The sequence below is a fragment of the Podarcis erhardii genome (assembly GCF_964252035.2).
Source record: "Podarcis erhardii genome assembly, chromosome: 13".
NCBI lineage: Eukaryota > Metazoa > Chordata > Lepidosauria > Squamata > Lacertidae > Podarcis > Podarcis erhardii.
In genome coordinates this window covers 31,731,273-31,755,269 of record NC_138502.1, presented here as the reverse complement: position 1 = coordinate 31,755,269, position 23,997 = coordinate 31,731,273, and the positions used below count along the sequence as shown (strand labels likewise).

General features: G+C 45.4%; 1 protein-coding gene and 1 long non-coding RNA gene across 6 annotated transcripts; one reads left to right on the top strand and one right to left on the bottom strand.

Annotated features, from left to right (window-relative positions):
- Window positions 1–29: 29 nt before the first annotated feature.
- Window positions 30–20,619, bottom strand: CDK5RAP3 (CDK5 regulatory subunit associated protein 3). 5 transcript variants are annotated; one of them, XM_081837941.1, is made up of 15 exons: window positions 19,793–19,833; window positions 19,332–19,362; window positions 19,077–19,122; window positions 18,749–18,880; window positions 18,388–18,488; window positions 17,322–17,370; window positions 15,860–16,038; window positions 13,532–13,668; window positions 10,175–10,319; window positions 9,400–9,531; window positions 8,133–8,214; window positions 5,345–5,433; window positions 3,765–3,970; window positions 2,169–2,340; window positions 30–323 (listed from the first exon to the last, which is right to left on the bottom strand). In XM_081837941.1, the coding sequence occupies exons 1-15, from the start codon at window positions 19,816–19,818 to the stop codon at window positions 258–260; spliced, it is 1,593 nt and encodes a 530-aa protein (XP_081694067.1). In that variant the 5' UTR covers window positions 19,819–19,833; the 3' UTR covers window positions 30–257. The 5 variants fall into 5 exon arrangements, with proteins under 5 accessions (XP_081694067.1, XP_081694068.1, XP_081694069.1 ...); XM_081837942.1 differs by lacking the exons at window positions 19,332–19,362; window positions 19,793–19,833 and adding an exon at window positions 20,485–20,619; XM_081837943.1 differs by lacking the exons at window positions 19,332–19,362; window positions 19,793–19,833 and adding an exon at window positions 20,284–20,439.
- A 133-nt stretch (window positions 20,620–20,752) lies between these two features.
- LOC309328347 lies at window positions 20,753–23,418 on the top strand. The gene is made up of 2 exons (XR_014150802.1): window positions 20,753–20,852; window positions 23,086–23,418. It is a non-coding gene; the product is annotated as an uncharacterized lncRNA (long non-coding RNA).
- Window positions 23,419–23,997: the final 579 nt, after the last annotated feature.

The window sequence follows — 23,997 nt, the reverse complement described above, 5'->3', positions numbered from 1 at the left end:
TTCCTTGGCCACCGGAATTACCACCGGAATTGGAATGGAGACAGCAGCTTTATTTATCCATCAGGGATCTGCTAATAAGCATGAAAAGCTCTATGCGGGACAAGTCCAGGAAGCCATCCCAACCAGCCGCCCCTTGCTCCCGGAATCTGAAGACCAATTGGCCTCCCTTCCCTTTGGTTGTGGGTGTGTGGTTGACGCCATCTGCTGCAACCACACAAGGGACATCCAAGGTGTATTTTGCGTGTGGGGAGAAGGAGTCAGACGAAGGCACCCATCAGGTTCACAGGTCGCTCGTTGTACCGTTTAGAGATGTCTGCTTCAATCTGAAAGACAGAATACCCATTGTCAGTGGCCCCCCGAAGCCAAACTGCAGAAAATTATACCAAAAGGAAACACAGCTTTTGTGTGACTGTCCTGTTATTGGAAAATATTAATAAATTGCTGGTGGTGGGAGGTGAGGGTGGGAATCAGTGTGGTGTAGTAGTTAAGAGCGGTAGACTCATAATCTGGTGAACTGGGTTCGCTTCCCTGCTCCTCCACATGCAGCTGCTGGGTGACCTTGGGCCAATCACACTTCTCTGAAGTCTCTCAGCCTCACTCGCCTCACAGAGTGTTTGTTGTGGGGGAGGAAGGGAAAAAGAGATTGTTAGCTGCTTTGAGACTCCTCAGGGTAGTGATAAAGTGGGATATCAAATCCAAGCTACTACTTCTCCTCAGCTTCTGGGATAATCCCAGATATCACCCTTATTAGTTTCAAGTTTATAGCGTAGCTGCAAGTTCTAGAAACTCGTTTTATGTTTTTATCAAAAAAGAAAGAGCAAGAGAGATTTTTAAGAACTGTGCATTGAATGCTGTAATTCCATGCCAGTACTGCAGTTGCACACAGCCATAGAGGGAACGTGGAAGCTATTCCTTGGGCACCTTCACACCTGAGAAAACTGAAGTTGTAGTTTGCACAGATCTTCAAACCCACCAACCCTTCCTGCTTTGATCTATAGAGGGTACGCAGGTACCCAGGCTGGGAGTTACTGATTTACATCTATAGTGGTCCATTTGCCACATTAGACCACATGCTTGTTCCCAGGTGAATGTTCAGGAACCACAAGTCTTTAAAAGCAAGCCGTTAAGTGGGTTGTCCTTCAGCTGAACGTGGCTCCCAGCTTTGGTTGTACTATAGCTGTGTCCCGAAGGGATAATTTGTGCAAAATAAATAAATAAATACATTTTCAGATTTAAAAAAACAGCATGAGAGCTTAAAAGATGTTATCACAGACAGTGATCAAGAGGCGGTAACCAGTTTGATTTGTGCAGCAAAAATAATAGTAGCCAAGAACTGGGGGCGGGGGGGGGGGAGCATGAAAAGATTTAGACTTCGGTGCAAATGAACCACCCTGAGACCTGCGAGTATAGGGCAGTATACAAATTTAAATAGTGGTAGTAATAATGATGATGATGATGATGATGATGATATTAATAATAATACCAACCCATTATAGGAGAATATGAGCAAATCAACCAGATAAATTTATGGAGAAATTTGTATTTTTTCTCAGATCTAACAGTATAGTAAATACAATGGAAATGTACAGTTGTATGTTGATATCCGTTTAGTGCACTTTGTTTAAGTTGGTTATTTTCTTACAACATTGTAAACCTATTGGTTATTGCAGATTTATTGTGAACTTCAATAAAATAATAATACTTTTATATATATATATATATATATATATATATATATATATATATATATTAAAAAACCAGCAGAAGCCTTGCTCCCTCCACCCCCCGTCTTTTGATTCAAACTGAAACCACGTTTTCCTAAGAAAAAGAAACGAACCCTGCGGCTTACATACATGGAGAATGGCATGGATGGAGAAGAGCCTTGTAGACCACTTAAGCCCAACTCCCAGACCACACAAAATCCTACCTGCAGTTCTTCCCTGCAAACTCTGGGTGATATTTGCTCATATTTACCCCACCCTCCACATGCAATCCACTGTGGGTTTGATCTAAGGCAATTTACAACAGCATTGGATCGCACTCGGTCAGCAGGCACCCTGTGTTCTGGTGCCTCTGAAATGGAAGTGGCCTACAGGACTTAGCGCAGCTGGACTTGGAGGTGGGAACCGCCCCGCCCCCCCGCTCTTTGTGCCCTCCATTGCACTCACCAGCTTCTGCAACTCTCTGGTTTTCTCCACAAGAATGTCAAGTTTTGGCTCCAGGCTGGCCTGCTCTTCCAGTGCCTCCTGCCGCTTCTGAACCATCAGATCCTTCTTCAGGAGGAGGAGGTCGGCCTGCTTCAACTTCTGGCGGAGGAGCTCGGTCACGCGGTCCACATATCTGAAGCCCAAGAGAATCCCATGAAAAGCCTTCAAGCAAACTCTTGTCCACTGCAGTCCTCAAGCACTGCACATGTTTTTGTTTTGTTTTAATTGGAATTTTATTTACAACAAAACATAAACCCTCCCACCCACCCCAATACAGAAATCCACCCTCATTAAACGTGAACATAACATGCAGTGAGCATAACATACAACAATACAAACAACCAAATAAAAGACTTCCTTTATCATGTATCTGGCCTCCTTTTTTACTTCTTATAAACTGTTTCCTTTATGCATTATTATTAAGATTTTTCTAATTATAACTTAAGTATCCACAAAGTCTCCTGCAGACATTAATCAAAACAAGTCCAGGTATGTATATATTTTTGGGCACTGTTTTGTGAAGTATTCTCTGCATTTCCCCCATGCTTTTTGAAACTCTTGTCCAGTGTGATCTCTAATTGCCTCTGTTAATCTAGCCAGTTCAATATACTCTAACAGTTTGTCTTGCCATTCCCTTTTTGTTGGCACAGTTTCTTTTTTCCAGTTTTTACCAATTAGGACATGTTGCACATGTTGATCCTACTCAGAGATTCTGGTATCACAGGATTGGCATCGGACTGAAAAGAACATCTGGCTCAACCTCCAACACCAAGCAAGTACATTTACATGAACACTGAGCCCCACTTGACCGAATGGAACTTATTTCCCTTCTAGCATGTTTTCCTCTTTAAAAAGGAGACTCGGGCAAAGTACTGCCTCCAGACTGTGCTTTAGCAGATGAGCAGAAGTGTAAGAAGCCGATTCAAAGGGAAGAGGGTGTGCCACAGTGCAAAGATTCTCACACAAATATAGCGTCTTCTGTTGTCTAAGGTGCGGCACACAGCAAACGCACACAGATAGGAGTGGATCAAGACAGGCTGTTATGCATTTTAGATGCACCAAATCAAAACAATGAAACCTCCCCTCTCCCACCAAAAACGTACAATGAAACCTTCCCCATGAAGGACTTTTAAAAAGACCCACGAGACCATGCAGGTCACAGAAACTCCCGAATGGTTTTTCCCAACAATGTCCAATTCCAACTTTCAACCGTACTACAAAATTGTGCTTTCCCTAAGGCAAGCCCCATACCACTGAAATCCCTGTTCCATGTCTTCCAACCTATCTTTTCCTTGTCGCTCCTCCATTTCAACCCAAGGGGGATTAATCTTGGGCCCTGAACTGGTTTTTCCTTTTTTCCTTTTTTATTTATTGGGTCTTATAAACAAGAATGACGTTATACAAATAACTGGTACAGTTACGGTGAGGACCGGAGACAAAAAGAAATCTGTCTGCTTTACAGCCCGTCAAGGGTAAGAAAGGGTTCCTTGTGTGTGCTACGAAAGGGAGGGTTTGACCCAAGGGGAGGAGTTATGTAGGAAGGAGAAGTTCACCTACCTCGGGGAGGCAAGGATCATGAAAAGATGTTGCATTCTCAAGCTGGTCAACCGGCCAAGAAGACTGTGGATGACTGCAACCATGGCCTCCAATTTCTCTTTGGTCTGGTCTTGCAGAATGGCTGGCGCTAGTTGGAACTGGCTCACAGCTAGGATGTCCGCCTCTTCGCTTGTCTCAGCAATGCGCTGGGAAAGGAATATCTCCAGCTTTTGGTGGGTGAGGGAGGGACAGGAGGAGACATAGGGCAGTGAGAAAGCAGAGCACAAACACTTGCCTGTCAAAAAGCCTTCAATTTCAAAACAAAGACGAAGGCAGTGGGGGTCACAACGGCCGACAGTTCTCAGGGATTCATCTGAACCAAATCCTACTAGGTATCAAAGCTCTTTACAGAGCCAAGGCTCGATTCTGGAATATGTATAGCAATAAAGAAGAACACCTTTGTACATCTACATGACCAATGGATTCAAGTTACAAGAAAGGAGATTCCGACTAAACATCAGGAAGAAACATCAGGAAATAAGAGCTGTTGGACAGTGGAACAAACTCCCTCAGAAGGTGGTGGACTCCTCCTCACTGAAGATTTTTAAGCAGAGATTGGATGGCTTCCTGTCATGGATGCTTTAATCTAAAATTCTACAATCCTATGTGCAGAAAACTACCTTTGTCTTTGAAGGCCAGCTAGCTCCCATTCATTTCCCAGTTTCCAGCTCAGATGGCACCACCCAAGCTTGAGCTCCATGACATCTCATTTTAGAAATTAACCACTTGTGTTTCTTGGGTCTTGTTATCTCTACCCTGCTCCCACCGTGCCAGACAAGTCTTAGAAGTGATGTGCCAGAGGACTGAGATGCACAGTCGTACCTTGGAAGCCAAACGGAATCCTTCCAGGAAGTCTGTCCGACTTCCAAAATGTTCGATAACTAAGGTGTGGCTTCCGATTGGCTGCAGGAGCTTCCTGCACACAATCGTAATCCGCGGAAGCTGTGGTCGGATGTTCGGCTTCCAAAGGACATTCACAAACCGAAACACTCACTTCCGGGTTTGTGGCGCTTGGGAGCCAAAACGTTTTGACTCGCAAGGCATTCGGCTTCCAAAGTACGACTGTATTCAAAATCATATGAGATCGGATGCAGCTGTCCTGCCCTGAACATGGGGCACAACTGATGCCTGAGAGTCACTTGGCAGATAGAGACAGGCTTAAATTTCAGGACCATGGATAACTCCACACAGGCAAATTACCGTATTTGGCCAAACTATCCTTCCTAAGCTTTTCATCTTTCCTGCAGAATGGAGAGCCTTAAAGGGGGAGTCCCATGGCCTGCAACCTAGCTCTGCATCCTCTCTCAGCCAGTCCTGCCTTGTCCATTGCCTGTGCTGGAGAGGGCAAGGTCTCTGGTGTAAAGAGGGCCACTTCTTCAGAGCAATCTGTCTCTAGGCATCCCAGCTTAGGGGGCATCTCCCAGCTGACAGGCCTTTGGCTCAGCACTGGGGTTCAGCACCTCTGGAAGTTGGAGTCAAACAACATCTAAGGTGACAGAGTCTCCCTGGTTTGAGCTTAGCACTGCATAAGCTCTTGTTACCTCCATGAGCTCATCAATGAACTGATTCCTGGTCTCTGGGGTCTCCAGGACGGTGAGAGCATCAGGTCCTTGTGCAATTCCCTCTGGGGCTGGATGCAGAGAACAGAGGGGGAAGAAAAAGAGATTTCATTTATAAATAAATTTCATAGACTTCATTTACAAATGAATATCAAGTTCTAAAGTAACAATTCAGCTTCTCCTTTCCTTTTCTACTCCCACCCTATAGAAATAGAATGGAAAGACCCCATTCTGAAAGTCGGGGCCAAACTTGTTGGGAAACAAGGCTAAAAATCAGATGATGTTACAATTTAATACTGTTCCACACCATCAACAGGATTTGCAAATGGGAAATGCTGCATAGGGAGGGGACCTGGTGCTGGATGCAGAATCCTCCATCCTGAGAATTGCAGCCTTCATCTCAAAACAAAAACACAACCAGCCAGCCAGCCCTTATAGCTACAAAACCCAACTGGAAATTTTGCGAAATGCCTGGTATATCTCAGAAACCACAAGACCAGTGAGATGAGCTAGACTTCAGTAGACCACAGAGTTCTTTCCACTCTCAACAGCTGGGGGGGAAACCAAGAGGAAATGATGCAAGATTAAGCAAATAATACATGCAAATATGCTTAATTCTGCACCATTTGTATAGGTTGCAGAATCTAGCTTTCCTTGGCACAAGAACTAGGTTTAAAATGCAGAACTTTGATTTTGTTAGTTCTTTTGTAACAGGCAATCCCAGGTTGTCATAGGGAAGATGCTCTCCTAAGGGTCCAATTCTTAAGTAACAACGGGGCAGCATTTTATACAGCAGCAAGGATTTCTTCATGTATCAGGGTGAGGCAGCACACCAGTCCTTACTTGCAACAACTGCCATGAACCATCCTCACACCCATGTTCCACAAGTCAGGGGTGCATCTGAAAATTCTGGGCCTGGAAGCATAGGATGTGGAGACTTTTGTCAGCTATCTCCCTTGTTCCCTGCCCCTGCACATCCCAGGACCTACTGGAAAGAGCTGGTGCAGTCTTTACCCGGTCCTGGATAGTGCCCTTAACTCAGACTCAACTTCCAGACTTTGTCCTGAGAAAGTCAGTGCCCTATTTGAAAAGTATTAACTTCCTGGCAAAGTCCTTCGTGATTGCTGCACCAACGCAGAAGGTGAACTGACTTGCCAGTCTTGCCTTTGATTTCCCACCTACAACGGCAGGCAGGAGTGCCAAATGCCAAGCCAACCCAGGCTGCCGTTTCAAGAGGCAAACTATGCAATAGATGCACTTGCAAGTGGGCCTCTGCACTGATTCTTCCTCCCTTGCTATGAGGAATTGCCTCATATAAAACAGAATCCAGCAGCCAGCAGCCAGCAGCCTCCAAGCCTTTCAGCTTTCTCGTTTTAAAATGTCAACTTTTTCTTTTTTCCAATTACTCTTTATTAGTTTTATTTATAACATCCAAACAACACTATACAAAACAAACAAACAAAAACAAAAAAAGAAACAAAACTTCCAACACACACAAAAATTGTTACATATACATAAGATCACTTTCTTCTTTATGTTGTGACTTCCACAACCTCAACATAGGTCCTCTGATTCCTTAGTAACTGCCTATTATATAATGTTTGACTTAGCATGAACTATTTTTTTAAGTGTATATTTCTAACATAAGATATTATATTTCAAGAGTTAATCGAAGCATGTTAAAGATTTCATGCGGGAACAATGTCCTTTCAAATACATTCTGCAAACATCCCATTCCTTGTTAAACTTTCGGTTTGGCTGATTCCTAATTTTCGCTGTCATCTTCGCCAATTCCACATATTCAAATAATTCCATCTGCCATTCTCTTTAGATGGTCAACTTCAATATGCTTGCAAAAGAAAACCTAGTTGCAAACAGTGATGCTGCTGCAGTCCACTATTTGGAGCTAGGACAATGGCCTGCCTGAGAGTATAACGGGTACCAACTAGTAGGTGTCAGGACCGCTAATGCACAGGGAGGGGAACTACTAAGACAAAAAAAGAACAACTGGGAAAAAAGAAATCAAACAAATACAATGAGGAAAGAGTATATTGGGTGAACACAGGCTGGCTTGTGTGCAAGAATCCCACTGCAAGGAGCAGAAAACACATATCCAACAGCGCCCTCTTGTGTATGCTTTGTTCCCCTTTTCCCCCACTCCCTCTGACTCCGGACAAAACAACCTGTTATATTTATTCGCCAAGGAGGAACTGCAGAAGGGAGAGAAACTTAACCCCTCCCACAGCTGCCCTCATGGTTTGCTGTTTTCCCCCTTGCTCACACTTGCTTCCACTTTAGAGAGCAGTTTGGAGGTGGAGGTAGAAACACTTAATATGGACTAGATCAGGCTTCCTCAAACTTGGCCCTCCAGATGTTTTGAGACTACAATTCCCATCATCCCTGACCACTGGTGCTGCTAGCTAGGGATCATGGGAGTTGTAGGCCAAAAACCTCTGGAGTGCCAAGTTTGAGGAAGCCAGGACTAGAGGGTATTTCTAGAGGAGAATCAGTGGGTCAAAGAGCAGGGACTCTGTGCCAAGAGGTGTGGCTTCCAGACAGACCTGATCCCCGGAAACTCTCTTTTTACAAATCAACAAGTGGTACTCGCCACATCCTGCAGGAGTCCTGAGATGGAGTCCACTTTTCCAATTGCCTTATGCAGCTTGTTATCAGACTTTTAGCCTTGTTTCCTGACAAATTTCACCCCAGCCCTTTTTAGCGTGTGTGCATATTCACCTCCTTCCAGAAAGGGGGCGCTAGAGGTGCTTACCCTCACTGCCAGCCTCCAACACCACGATCTGAGCTGCATCATCACTCCCATCTCCCCAGTCTATGGCTGCAGTGCTGCTCTCCTGTAGAAGGGGAATAATTCAGTGACTAGTATCTGCATGGATGCCTGAAGTCAGGACAGTTGTGATCACGATATATGACACTATGTCAAACAGGCAGGCCAAAGTCTTCATCTCTTTCTTTCTCTCTCTCTTTTCCTTTTCCTGTGTGTGTGTGTGTGTGTGTGTGTGTGTGTGTCAGTCAAGTTTCTGGTCCATACATTTGCAAAGGAACACCTTAAAAATATGTTATTGACTTATACAGTAGAACCTCTACTTACAACCGCCTCTACTTGGCCCGATCCAAGTTGCGACCATGGCAAACCCGGAAGTAAATACCAGGTTTGCTGTGATTCATGCACACGCAGAAGCAGCTTCTGCCATTTGTGTATGTGCAGAAGCGGCTGCCGCCGTCTGCACATGCGCAAACGCATGCCATCGCCGAATGCGCCTGCACACAACGGCACTTCTACCAGTGACCCGGATCGACTTACAGACGGACTTCTGGAACTGATTACGTCCATAAGTAGACGTTCCACTGTAATGGTTATAAACTATTGTTGTGAGAGGTCAGTCTGGACGATACCCCGAGTCCCTTCCAGTTTTGGGGACCCTGTATCTGTGAGGGTAGAATGCATAAGAGGAAGATTGCCAAACCAATTCCTCTGTCAAGGAAATGGCTTCGGCTGGCTAGTTAAGTACCACAATTTAGCATATCCAAAGAAGTTGCTCTGTGCCATAGGACAAATGGGTGAGACTTCCCCAACATCCCTCACCTAGTTGCCACTTACGTAGATGAACAATAGTTGTTTTGTGCATGAGTCGAAGCTGGATGCTAGAAAGTTGCAGAGACGGATATATGCCCTGCTCTGTGCTGGACTTTGGGACTCCCACCTTCAAAACCTAAGTTCTATGGGAATGTTAACCCTGCGAGCCCCTCTGTCCTATGCTCAGGTTGTAGAAATGTGTCAATTAAACCATATACCCTAAAGACACCACAGTCTCCACTGACCTTCATTCCAAGGAAACTGAGCCCTGGGTAAAGCGCAGGCACCCGTGAAACCTCTTACCGCTCAAGAGATTGGGGTGACACGTAACAGTATCATAGCGCTGTAGCTGCTCGTCTCCACAGTGCCCTGCACACGTACAATCAAACTGCATGCAAGCGCTGCCTGCATATAGAGGCAGGCAGATATGGTAGACACTCACTTGGGCATCTGACTCCAGAGAAATACCCCAGTCTATCTCCTCACTTCCTTCTCCAACGGAGATCCCATAATCAACCACTTCAGGGGCAGGCGCCGACTCTGCTCCGTCTCCAAAGTCGCCCCAGTCAATCTGCTGACAGAAAACACAATCCTGACTAGGCGGCATTTTGCCTGATCCAACAAAGCAATTCTTGCATTCGTATGCTTCGTCCCAAATTCGTGGGGATAGGCTGACACTATTCCGTAGTCAGAATGCTCCCTACCTAGGCATGTTAGCACTGTATTTTTGCCGTCCTAAGCAAGCAATGGGACGCGGGTGGCGCTGTGGGTTAAACCACAGAGTCTAGAACTTGCCGATCAGAAGGTTGGCAGTTTGAATCCCTGTGACAGGGTGAGCTCCCGTTGCTCGGTCCCTGCTCCTGCCAACCTAGCAGTTCAAAAGCACATCAAAGTCCAAGTAGATAAATAGGTACCGCTCCGGCGGGAAGGTAAACGGCGTTTCCGTGCGCTGCTCTGGTTTGCCAGAAGCGGCTTAGTCATGCTGGCCACATGACCTCGGAAGCTGTACGCTGGCTCCCTTGGCCAATAAAGCGAGATGAGCGCCACAACCCCAGAGTCGGTCACGACTGGACCTAATGGTCAGGGGTCCCTTTACCTTTAAGCAAGCAATGGGTTGGACAAGCCCTCCGTCAATTACCTTTACCCGCTAGCAGAGGGGTACAAATTGTTTACATCCCACTGCATCCACTTTGACTCCCCTCCCCAAATGGACATACCGCATCCTCCTCGACGGCTTCCTTCACTTCCACAGCCTTTGGCCGCTCCACTGCAGTTGGCTTCACCCCTCGCCTCCACTCATACACGGTGGTGTTGCCCAGAGCCTGCACATGTCTCAGTAAGGGGACAACCTGCTCTGCGGAACTGGAAGGCAAGAGATCAGCAAGCAAATGCAGGCAGTCAAGACATCTGTCCCTGGGCTCAAGACTGCCTTATAGTGACTGCAACTTGCTGCAGTTAGCAAATTAAAGAATATCTCTTGATAGAGGTAATTCTCATTTTGCATGGGGGTTATGTTCCAGACCCCTGCGTCCGTCGGCGGAGCACTCGTAAGCCTGCTCCGCCTCTTGTTTGTGACGTCTTTATTATTATTTCTTCCATAATTTTTATTAAATTTTCTGTTTTACGTTTTTGAATACTCATTCAAACAACCTTAAAATATCAATGCCTTCCTTTCTTCTCTTCCCACAGTTCATTTTGCAAAACATAAATCCCTGCATATTTTATATAAACGAAACCACACAGTATTCCATTATTACACCCATCAAAATTTATTTACACTGTTGAATTTATCTTAATGCTGCCCACAGTTTCAAATACACATGTCAGGGAACTGCCATCAGGGCCGGAGGGAGAGAGCAGGCTCCGGAGGGGTTCCAGAGAGCGTCCCGGGATGGGACTTCCGGGTTGGCGCCATCGCCGAATGGCGGACTCCCTCCGAGCTCCGGAGGGAGTCTGCTCGGCAGGGGCTGGGTCCTACCGCACCGGCGATGCGGGGACCCTTAAAAACCACGGCCAGAGGAGGCCGTGGACATGGAGACTCGGCTGGCACCGTTAGCGCCCTCCCGACTCGTGAAGGAGCCTTTTTAAAGGCTCCGGATCGGGTGCCGGGGAGAAGCGTGGTGCTTGAGTTCTCTGCTATCCCTGCCGAGCGCAGCCGCATGCCATCCGGCGGAGAGCGCTGACTTCTTCTATTGAAAATTTGGATCTAAAAGAAGAACCCGTGAGTAATTGGAATATGGACTAAAAAAAGGGGACAAATTTTTAAAATTTGGAGCGAACGGGGGAGGTGGAAAAAAGGAAGTCAGCCCCCCCCCCCGAAATTGTAGAAGAGCCAAAACAAAGGAATGGATAACTAAGATCGAGAGTAACCTTATTTCACCGAATTAGCAACTTCGCGAGGGAAATTTATAAGATTGAGCCGGAGGAGAAAAGTGGAATTTGTATTAAAAAGCAACACCCCCCCCCCCCGGAATCCCTGGAGCGATTCGTGAAAATGCCTGGAGAAGAGTAACGGAGGTTTTGACAGGTTTCGACAGCTGTCAAGGAGCTGTCAAAACGGAAGAATGTAACAGAGACTTGGTTATGGACTTTGCCGGTTACATTTGATATAAGTTGGGTATAAATTGTTTCAAATTGTTCAAATAAGGATAAACAAGCTATTTGCACTGGTGGATGGGCTTTGGAAGGGAACTTTGTTACGGGAATCCATCTAGAGGAGCTGAGGGATATTGCATGTGTTTTTGACAGGAAACTTGTGCAGTTGAATAGAACTTTTAATCTCCTGGGAAACTGCAGAGATGGAACACTATTTTGTCTACAGAGGTCTACACACTACAGGAAACAATGGAACTATCTGTTGGAAAATGAAAGGATCATGATGTAATGTTTTGTTCCTGAACAACAAGCCTCTGCAGGGATATTAGAAACTTTTGGAGAAAGAACATTTCTGTGGGAGAACAGAGAAACAAAAAGGAGGAGAATGGCCGACAAGAATAAGGAAATAACAAGAACTGGACAGAAATGGGAAAGGGGATATTTGGGATATCCAGATTTGACAAGCTTATGGATTTAAAATTGGAGTTTCTACTCCTGGATATAAAAATCTGGATAGAAGAAATGGACCCTCTTCTCGTTAGACTTCTTTTAGGATTGGACATTCGTAATTTAATGATTGGACATTCGCAATTAATAAGACTGGCAAAGAATCAGAGGGATGTGGGTTTAACGCAATGTGGGAACTCCAGGAAGATATTAGAGATGGAGGGCTAGGAGGAACGTAACAGGGAAAAAGGGGAGGGAAAGTTGGAATCCAAAGGTTGTAAAATTATTATTTAATTCTATGATGTTGTCTTTTTTTTTTTTGTATTATGTTTGAAAGGGGGAAACTCGTGGAAGGGAATAGATCGATCTTAGGGGGATGGGAATTATGCTAAACTGGGTAATGGAGGATGATTGCAATTTGGGGATAAGAATTTGTTGAACCTAATTGTTTATTTGCAAGATTTGGAATACATGAGGGGGTGGGGAGGGGAAGTCCTAGTTATTGGAAAAAGTTTATAAATTGGATTTAATTTGTTTTAATTTGGAAAACCTTAATAAAAATTATTTAAAAAAAAAAAAAACAGAGAGCGTCCCGGGATGGGGAGAGGCAGCCCATCTTCTGGGGAAGAGAATCAGCGTAGCACCAGTGGAGAAGGGGGGCAGATGGGGGAATCGGCGAGGCGGTCCTATGACTCCTTGCCAGGGACCAGCGGGGAGAGTAAGGGTCCTCCGCTGCCTACACCCTCCTTGCGCAGAAGGCTTCCGCGCAGGGAGAGTAGGAGGAGACTAGGCGTCAAAGAGCTTCTTTGCTGGAAGAAGTTGAAGAAACGCCCACTGACGGATTCTGCCAGCGATTGAGACAGCCACGGGCGAGTGGCTGTCCGGACAGAAAAGGTTCACTCAGGCAACCCAGCCAGGCGTTGCACCGGTTTACGCACGAGCAACACCTAGAACCATTACAACACACAATCGTTTTTGTGATGTCTTTGTGGCATTTGAGGGCTACTTCCAGGTTCGGTGCCGTGTGCACAATCGTGAGTCATTTGGTTACGCCTAAATCGGTGGCTGCCTATGCTTGCAAACTGAAAGCAGCCCTATATAGAAGATGGTGGCAGAGATCAATTGCTATGGAATCCAGCAAGGTTGCAGATCCCACCCACCTTTGGCTCTGGGCTCTGCCCACTTTGGGCTTTGACCCCACCCACCACAGCCATGTGGCCCATGACCCCTGAGGGAATGCAGCCAGAAGAAAAGTTCTCCCCCACCCCTGCCTGTTACATGTCCTAGATGCTTTGATGTTGCCCTAGTGAGTCACCCCAGTTGGTCCACAGAGCCCAGTGCTGTCTACTGCAACCAGCAGCTGCAATTCAAGGGTTCAGGCAGCACTCCTTCACAATGCTGCATTCTCAGATCCTTCTAAACCAGAGATTCTGGGGACTGCACACCCGTCACACCTACAGGTCCTTTGGCATGCAAAGCAAAGCAAAGCAAAAAAAGGAATTCTAGAACCTTCTCAGCTTACTAGCCCCTACCTGTCGCACACAAACTGCACACAGGCCTGGTATAGGTTGATGGCTTCCAAAAGCCCCTTGGCACCAGCCCCAGTCTCATCAAGCTGTGATGGCAGGTCTTTCACCAAAGCCAGAAGCTCCTGGCGTACGTCGTCCCCCTGAAAACAACAGAGATATAAGACCAGTCAGACACTGTTCAATATGATGGTGTTCTCACAAATCACTGCTGCTGTGAAGGATTGTTTTGCATACATTTAAGCTCCAATTGAATTGACACAGACTATATTTCTATATTTAGGGATGCGGGTGGCGCTGTGGGTTAAACCACAAAAGCCTAGGGCTTGCTGATCAGAAGGTCGGCGGTTCGAATCCCCGCAACGGGGTGAGCTCCTGTTGCTCGGTCCCTGCTCCTGCCAACCTAGCAGTTCAAAAGCACCTCAAAGTGCAAGTAGATAAATAGGTAGCACTCTGGCGGGAAGGTAAACGGCGTTTCCGTGCACTGCTCTGGTTCGCCAGAAGCGGCTTAGTCATGCTGGCCACATGACCCGGAAGCCGTACGCCAGCTCCCTCGGCCAATAAAGTGAGATGAGCACCGCAACTCCAGAGTCAGTCACAACTGGACCTAATGGTCAGGCGTCCCTTTACCTTTACCTATATTTTTGCATCTCATTGCCACTTAAAGTCCAGCCTTTACATTCACCCTTTTCCCTGCCCCACTTTAAACCACTGTGTATCTATAACTGACAACTGAGTATTGCATTCCATTCATCAGATGTAATTTTTTTTAAAAGGGAAAGGACCCCTGGATGGTTAAGTCCAATCAAAGGCGATTATGGGGTGTGGCGCCCATCTCGCTTTCAGGCCAAGGGAGCCGACGTTTGTCCACAGACAGCTTTCCGGGTCATGTGGCCAGCATGAATAAATCACTTCTGGTGCAATGGGACACCGTGATGGAAGTCAGAGTGCATGGAATTGCCTTTAACTTCCTGCCGCAGTGGTACCTATTTATCTACTTGCACCGGGATGCTTTCGAACCACTAGGTTGGCAGGAGCTGGAACAGAACAATGGGAGCTCACTCTGTTGCAGGGATTCGAACCACCGACCTTCTGATCGGCAAGCCCAAGAGGCTTGTATCAGACGTAGTGGGCTCTGGTTCACAAGAGCTTACACCATAATACATTTCTTAGTCTCTATGGTACTACAAGACTTTTTGTTACTCAAGAGAAAGTCTGTCCAAGCCCCCGGAAGGTTTCAGAGCTTTCATCTGAATCTGCCCGCACATTTCCAAATTTTTATCCAAAAAGTATAGAAACTTGCTTTAAAAAAAAAAAGAACTGGAAGTCCAGAATCTCGATAATATGAAGCAAAATAAGGTGAACAACCAGCAGACCAATAAGGCAGGACAATGCAGAGAGGAAAATATATGCTAGATAAGCTGACCATGGCAGTGCTGGGAGAAATTGAAAGACGGTGCTGTTAATCCTTTGAGATTCTGTGCACAGCATAATTCTGCTTGGCCTGGATTGCTGAAAAACAATTTCCTAGCCACCATGGTGGCAAAATATATTTGAAAACAGGCAATGTCTACATGATGCTTCAGCATTTGAGAGCTAGAATTTATATTCCTATATATTACCTATGAATCCCCTCTATTCCTTCTCAATAGGAGTAGAGATACTCAAAGGTTTCTGGAAGTAATGCTCTGTAACCTAGAAGTCATTCTCCTTAAACCTAGATCTGCAGGGTCTTGCAATGGCCACCAAGCAATGAGAAACAGGCACTCAGAAACATAGCCTTCTTTATATCCTTCCATTCTCTGCTAGGGCTGAGAATGGGTTTCAGGCCTAAGGCCTGGTTCAGGTTAAGCCCAGCCTCCCTCTTGCCATCATTTCTCTTCTAACATCTCCAGTTAAAATAGTTTAGGCACTACTAAATCTGAATGAATGAGGCAAATTGAGGAAAGTATCACGGAACAATCACACCTGCACTGATTTTGTTTAGTACTGTTCATTTTCAGTGCAGTATTTGAAGCTCCAAGGCACAGAACGAGTTATTTTGACAGAACGCCTGGACAGCGCTGGCTGCAAAACAGGGCTGGGTTTAACCACAAGCCATTCAGATTGCCAGCCAGGAAATGGCTTGGGGCCACATGTCCACATGTTGAGCTGTGCACCTTAGCAAGGTACTCATCCATGCTGACTCCTGAGGCTGGTCCTGACGACTATCGTTCAGGCAGCAAAAAAGGTTTGAGGGGCACTTCCGTGGCTCTGACCAGGACTGGCATTCTGCCATTAATCACAAAAGCGATTAAGAGTGGTGGGACTTGAGGGGAGAGGCGCGCTCTGTACCGTAATGCCATACTGCTTGCAGGAGCTGTAGAAGCGCTCCCTCGTCTCGGCAGCCGCCAGCTGGCACTCCTCCTCCTTGCGGCTATATTCCTGCTGCAGTTGTTGGCACTTGCTGATCTGCTTCTTGAGCGATGGGATCTCGTAGTTGACATTCCGCACCAGGAGGCTGGCCAGTTCTACTGCAGAAGAAGAAAAGACACCGCAGGTTGAGTGTTACGTGTACATTTTAGCAGATCTAGGGTAGCTCACCACAGCTTAACTCGCACCCTATAAAATCCTGCACCCCATTTGTAACGGACAAGCTTTATCCAGTACATCAGGCTTCAGCAGAGAAGCAGAGCCACTTTCATTTCTGCTGAGATGTCAGCTCCGTCAGGCTTCTCCTGCCATCAAATGCCACCTCACTGCAATCATTACACCAGGCTGTAGCAGGAGGAGGAGGAGAAGGGAATCAGGGCCACTGAGCTAAGAGATCAGCAAGTTTTGGCTCCTCCTCTCCTTGAATGCTTGAAAACCCCTGTGTTGCAACACGATGACCATGTACATACGCAACAAACAATCTTTAAATGAAGCGAGGTACCAGACTTTGTACGATGAAAGACAGCTTGTCTTTCATTGTACAAAATCTGGTTCCTTGCTTCATTTAAAGAGACTAAAGATTTCATTTTGTACTTATTATGGTTTGAAGGGATTCTGTAAAGATTGTCTATTGCGTATGTACGTGGTCATTGTGCTGCCTTTCCATTCCAGCTGGTCATTATTAGAACTAGAGCCCGAGTTTGCTGTTTTCCAAGTCTTCCGAATCTTTTTCATTTCTGTGCTGTGACAAAGAAGGAATGACTCTCCGCATTGTACTTGGCTTGTGAGCCTTCTACGGCCATCTGGCTGTGACACTGTGGAAGGCAGAGTGCTAGGCTAAACGGATCCTTGGTCTGATCCAGGAAGGCAAAGAGGGGGTTCCTGCAGCCTTTCAGAAGTTGCTGGACTACAACTCCTATCATTGCTAACCATTGGCCATGTTGGCTGAGGCTGATGGGAGTTGGAGTCCAGTAACACCTGGAAGGTGCAGGTTCCCCGCACTTGTTATAAAGAGAAGTGGCTACTGGTACTTGCTACTTTCCCGGCAGGAAGACGAAAATAGTAGCACCTCTTAGTGGTGCAGCAATAAAACTGCTAGCATATTTGTAAAGCTAAGCAGGGTCCAATATGGTTTCAAGTTGGATGGGGAACCACATGCTGAGATTCCTGCATTGTAGGGAGTTGGAGTAGAGGACAACTCTACAATTTTATGGTTCTACTTTGAGGATATTTAGTGGTATGAAGAGTTCAAGCACAAAACTGACAAGGACCCTGATCACAGAAAACTGCTCACAGAAATGAGTTATTGCTATTTCTCACACTATGGACACACACTATATCCAGATGGTGTGTGTCTCTGTATCACACATGGAGGTTGTCTTACCCAGGTAGGTGTTATCCTTTTCATACAGCGATATTATTTCTTGCCAGTCCTGGGAAAATGAGACAGAATAAGAGAGGGGGGATGAGTAGGAACTAGGGAATATGTTAATTCTCCATTCTCTCTTTTTTTAATCGTAAATTCAGTTTTCTACATTTCCACATCAGTTTGTGATTCCCACCCCCCAAAAAAGAGGTCCCCATGAAAATTCATCAGCATTTTAGTGTCAATTTCTTCTAATATGCACATTTTTGTAAGCAGACTTATCTAATATGCCCATTTTTACAATGCAGCTTCTCCTAATTCAATGCATTTTGTGTGTTGCTTCCATTAATACATGCATTTATACGCACACTTTACCTGTCAACTCTCATCAGCTCCAGCCAGCATGGTAAAGATCCGTAAACAGACCCCTGTGTCGCAATATAGATTAGCTGAACAATATAACACAACACGATGGCCAATAACAATGGCACTAAACACTATAGACTAATACAAATGATCAGAATTTACAAGCAAAGTCTCTAAATCTTCTTCACCAGTCACGGTAGAATAATTCAAAAGTTCGATATATATAATCTGCCACCAAATTGCCAGAACAGAGTTTCCGGATAACCAATGTGTTTCATTCAATGCTTCATCCGCCAATCTTGATCAATTCTTCATCAGCCAGACTTGTAAGAACAAAACAGATTGGTTATCCAGAAACTCTGTTCCGGCGATTTGGTGACAGATTGTATATACCAAACTTTTGAATTATTCTACTGTGACTGGTGAAGAAGATTCAGAGACTTTGGTTGTAATTTCTGATCATTTGTATCAGAATTTAGTGTTTAGTGCCATTGTTATTGGCCATTGTGTTGTGTTATATTGTTCAGCATGGTAGAGATGACAGGAACTGTAGTCCACCAACATCTGGAGGGTAGCACTAACCCTGGGTCTAGGCTTTCTATCCCCCCCCCTTTCTCCACAGATATCCACACTGCAGAGATTGCCTAGACCCCATAGGAACGGTCCTTGGAAGAGGGGCTAATCAGAGATGTAACTCTTTCCCTCCATGCTCACTCGCCTTCATACGCTGAGAAGAGTAACGGCCAAAGATGTTTTTCGTGGAGGCTTCTGTCCGCTTAAGGATTTCCACAATCTGCTGGCAGTGAAAATAGTGAATATCTGCATTCAGAGAGAGAGAGAGAGGACTGTGAGATTTTGATGAATTATGTCTCTTTTTGTGAGTCTCATCTTCTCCCCCCCCCCCAAAGGCTAGGAAAATCCCAGGCACTTGATGTGCTCAGGGCTGAGAAATCTAAATGAAGAAGAACAACATATCCAGATAGGGCTTGGAATGTTCCCTGTCTAAAACTCTTACTGAGCATATGGTTTTTTCCTATGTTCTGAATTTTTCCCCATGGCTAGCTATCACAAACACTCACAGGAACCAGAGAGAAGCTGCTTGATCTCTTCATTTTCAGGCATGTCTTGCATGGCCAAGACAATCTTCTCTCGGACGGTGCGGACCTGGCCTTGCCATTTCAGGCTACAGTGTCTTCTGTCCACTAGCCAATCTACAGAAGGGAAGCAGCCGCATTAAACACATGAGAGGGCCACTTCCTATCCCAAGAAATCTACTTCACTGTAACGGGCAGGGTTTTAAAATAAATATCCGCCCTTTTAAAAAGTGATCGCCCAGCAACTTTAAGATAGAGCTGCCCTCCATTTCCCCTCCTCTTTTCTTTTTGATATGACTGAGAAGAGACATACCAAGCAGCTTGCTAGTCTGTATGTCAATTGGCAAGTTCTGATAGTCCTGTTGAAAAACAAAGAGAGAGTGAGAAGTCCCAAGGAAAACGAAAGACCAATGAAGTCATCTACTTTATTGACTTGCTGAATTTCTACATAAACACACACACCATCTAGAGACCTGGTTGAAGGTAACAATATAAAAACCAGAGTCCAAAAGCACCAGTATGCAATTAACTTACTAAAACATTATATTGATCTAAAATAAGCATATACCTGCTTAACCCTGGCTCCAGTTATGAAAGAACTTTAAAAAGACAACGGTTGCAATGGTCTACATTATGCATAGGAAGACTGCAATAATTCCTAACTACTTTTAGTAGACTAAGAGACGACAGTGGAACACAGGAATGGATGTGGAACTCCAGGTATGTCATGTACTAATAGTTTAGGGCATAACTGGTCAAAACCAGCAGCTTGAATTGGATCTTCTCCTAACTTTCAGACAAGCAAAGATGCTTCAGACTTTATACAGCCAATGCATTCATAGTGTGTGATTCACATGGAGAACTCTTTAACATTTAGAAAATACTGCCTCAAACACACATGGGACATGTGTGTCCACTGGGAGAACACATCTTGAGACTCTGTCCTGCCATGTGATGTCCAAAATCTTCCTGGCATGTGGAATTCGTTGAGGAATAGCTCCTGGCAGGTGTAAGTTACCCACAACTCACTTCCACAAAGCAGCATGGACCTTCATCTTGGTATGGGGTCATTAGCATCACATTCTCTGATATGCACATGGAATGTTATCATATTGCTGTGGAGGGATAATTAAATTGGGGTGCAGAATGGAATAACGTACAATATAAATAGGGTTAGTACAACAAAACTAAGAAAGCTTTTGATAACTTGTTGGGGTGGTGGTAGGAATGTCTCCCTAATTAGTGACGTCTTTTTTTAAAAAAATGTATTTTTATTAAAGATTTTCTTAGTTTACAAATTAGTGAGGTCTTTTAAATCAGTGGCAGGGGCATAATTTGAGGTAGAGCTCAACTCTGGAGTTGTTTTTAAAGAAGGGGATGCCTCTAAACATGTGTAGAGTCCGGCAGTCTGCACGCACCCAGGGACACTCTTATTTTCCCCAAATGCTAAGAAATTGCACCCAAGATTCCTTGCACGCCTGGGATGAGGAGAAAGGGCTGCTAGGGGAAAGAGATTGTGCCTTTCATATTGGAGACAAGCACCGGGGTGTGGTGGCTGGGTCTGGGAAAAGGGAATTTTCTAAGGATCAAGGAGTCGGGGATACTCTCGCGCGGGAAGGAACCACGGGAGGATCCTGGCAACCACGCGAAGTCGTTGGTCGCTTAGCAACGCCTCCCCCTCCCCTCTCCCCCCGCTTTATTTATGAAATGGTCTTTCCCACCTGCATGGTCTCTACTGCGTCCGACGTGAAAGAGCTACCGGCCCCCCTCTTCGTAACGCCGGCCTTCCGCGCCACCGGCAGCCAATCGGCACGGACGCGGGATTAGGGCTGCCCCGCCGCAGCCAATCAACGACCACCCGTTTTGCGAAACCAAATGAGGGAGCTGTAACAAGGCCACGCACCCGTCTTCCTGATTGGCTGGCGGGAATTTACTAATAAGGAAGAAGGGGAAGTCCGGGAGAGAAAAGGGTCAGTGGCAGCGGCTTGCCAGCAGGTGGCGCTCGAAAGCCGCAGGCTGAGCATCGTGTGTCGGTTTCTGCAGGCGTGCTAAATTAGTACTGACGTGTTCATCCGCGTGGCATATAGAGGTGAATTAAGATCAACCAGATCCCTTCAGCGGAGAGCAAGATCAGCCTTGAAAGGGTTGGATATGGGGTGAAGATTTAAGCCAAACCACAATTAATCCAATTAATAATACTTTTATTCTAGTATCGGCCCTTGAAGCTTAGCAGGCAGAAATTCAGAAGCCAGAGCTTCTCATTCTCCCCGTCCCTTTGCATAAAAATGCAATGATAGGGAAAGATGGTTGCATTTTTGCTTTTTCTTATGCGCTAAAGCCCACCAAGGCTGCCCAGTTCCGTTGTGACATCAGACCAGAACGGCTGTTTGCTACCGATTAACACTGATAGCTGTGAACATGTTAGTGCAAAGTATGGGGAAAATACTGTGCTCTGTTTAAAGTTAAACCATGTGCTTAAAGGTGTGCAAAACACAAAGGGCTCCCTGGATCACATGTACTGCGCGCCATATAAAAGTATTCTTTACAAACAGTTGATAGCACACAGGAGAGTTAAAATAATCGAAAAGTACCAAGTACCAATCCAAATATCACATTCTCACCATTTTTTCCAAATCAGGTGATCACCCTGAAAAACATGGCAGTTGTCTGAATATATTTAAGCCTTAAGTTCTGAAAGGCTACTGCAAATAACACTGTCCTATAAGTGAGTCCTGGAAAAAAATGTTGCAGCGTGTAGTACACCCTGTTCAAAATCCCACTCAGTCCATCATGTCCCCCGCCTCCCTGCCTTCAACAGTCAGTCAGCATTCCTGGACCAGCAGGCATATTCAGTTCTCTTTGGGCCGGTTTACCCCTAGCTTCCCCCAAGCCTGCTGATATCTTCCTCTTTTGGAGGGTGGTGGCATTTGACTACACCAGGCATAGGCAAACTCGGCCGTCCAGATGTTTTGGGACTACAATTCCCATCATCCCTGACCACTAGTCCTGTTAGCTAGGGATCATGGGAGTTGTAGTCCCAAAACATCTGGAGGGCCGAGTTTGCCTATGCCTGGACTACACACACAGCATCACTCACAACATGATCAGAATCAGAAGGAATCTGTAGTCTAAAAAGAAGGTAGCAGACTTTTTCAAAACAGGGCATTACAGTGTGCCTATTAGAACTTGCCAAATCCATTACATATGCTTATTGGCTTAAACCCAGAGAACATTAGTCATGCTTTTGATTAAGCCCCACGTATCAATGGCGCTTAATTGCGACTACATTTCTTTGGAATAAAGGCGGCTTTGTAAGATTCAGGCTGCACTGCTAGTTAGGAATCCCAACCTATTCCTAACCTTAGGCACCTTACCGGTTTTGACAGCCCTCTTAGATACTATTTTTGAAGGCTACAGGGGGGCATGATTTCGATAAAATTGGGAAGGAGATCAAGGGAACTTGTAGCTTTCATTAGGCACCCCACATTTCCTCCCACCACATAATTTGAGCACTGATATAAATTTGATTATTTGCAAGTAGATTCAATTTAGAAGAATTTGCATGAGCATCTACCATTGCTTGGGAGAAAAGCAATGACAAACCTAGACAGCATCTTAAAAAGCAGAGACATCACCTTGCCAACAAAGCTATGGTTTTCCCAGTAGTGATGTACGGAAGTGAGAGCTGGACCATAAAGAAGGCTGATCGCCAAAGAATGGATGCTTTTGAATTCTGGTGCTGGAGGAGACTCTTGAGAGTCCCATGGACTGCAAGAAGATCAAACATGTCCGTTCTTAAGGAAATCGGCCCTGAGTGCTCACTGGAAGGACAGATCCTGAAGCTGAGACTCCAGTACTTTGGCCACCTCATGAGAAGAGAAGACTCCCTGGAAAAGACCCTGATGTTGGGAAAGATGGAGGACACAAGGAGAAGGGGATGACAGAGGACGAGATGGTTGGATAGTGTTCTCGAAGCTACCAGCATGAGTTTGACTAAACTGCGAGAGGCAGTGGAAGACAGAAGTGCCTGGCGTGCTCTGGTCCATGGGGTCACGAAGAGTTGGACACAACTAAATGACTAAACAACAACAACTACCATTGCTAGCACGCATGCACATGCACATGCAGACACGCACACACACACATCCCAGTTTGTTTCTGCTCTACATAGGGTGTCTTCCATTTGTTGGAAGACACCCTATGCCAGTGAGGGTGTTTCCAGATGACCTGTTTACTGAGAATTCACCTTGATTTGTTTGCAGGAAGATTTGACTACACTGGCTTTTTAATGAGCATTCATTCTGATTGTTTGCATTTTGCAGGGAAGTCAAGAGGTCAAAGCAAGTGTTGTCTCGCCTGTTCTAGTGCATCTTCCAGTCACTTTCCTTGTTGCAAAAAGCCCAATCCTTTGGAGAAGCAGATTAGTTGTGCATGACCTCCCAATCAACTCTGCAGTTTGAATTTGCCTGTCTTGTCACTAAATCCCACCCTAAAAATAGTGACAGTCTTGGAGAGAGAATAATTATTTATTCCAATATTGAAATGAAGATTCCTGCTAAGCTGGAGAGGAAATTAGTACCCTCAAAACAAAGACTAGGTTACAGAAATACAGAAGAAAGAAAGAAAGAAAGAAAGAAAGAAAGAAAGAAAGAAAGGTGAAGAACCGGTCTGGCAAGTGGCTGAGCCAAAGCCTAGTTTCACTAATCCTTCAGAAGGAAATAATAGATTCAAAAGGACAATAGTCCAAGCAGGCAAGCAAGAGCTGGAAGCCTTAACTCTTTACTGGCAAAGAAGAGCAGAAAAATGGATGTAAAGAGAAATGTCCACTCCAGTAGCAGCAACTTAGCCCAAGAATATCTACCAGTCAGGAGGACCAAACCCATGTAAAGAGAGTTTTTTAAGAGCTATTTTATTTATCTATTGCATTTATAGCCTGCCTTTCCTTCAAGGGGCCCAAGGTGGTATACATGCATCACCCCATCCCTATTTTGCATCTACAAGCAACCCTGTAAGGTATAGTAGATCAGGCTGAGAAGAGATCCTGACTAGCCCAAAGTCACCTAGTGAGCTTTATGGCCAATTTGAACCCTGCTCTGCTTGTCCTAGTCTGACACTCCTAACCACTACACTTCCTTGGCTCTTTCTATCCTCCACTACCTTTGTTTTATTTCTAACTGGTGATAGGAAAGGACTTGAGCCTGTTTGGAAGTAATACCCTGTTTGGAAGTAATACC

Excerpts from the sequence above, each read along its gene's own strand:
- CDK5RAP3 (XM_081837941.1), bottom strand. The coding sequence starts at position 19,818 with ATGAAGGTCCATGCTGCTTTGTGGAA. Across the intron at positions 19,123-19,331 it reads CTGGAGCCAGGGTTAAGCAG|GACTATCAGAACTTGCCAAT; the intron begins GTATATGCTTAT and ends GTTTTTCAACAG. Across the intron at positions 17,371-18,387 it reads ACTCTTCTCAGCGTATGAAG|GACTGGCAAGAAATAATATC; the intron begins GCGAGTGAGCAT and ends TCATTTTCCCAG.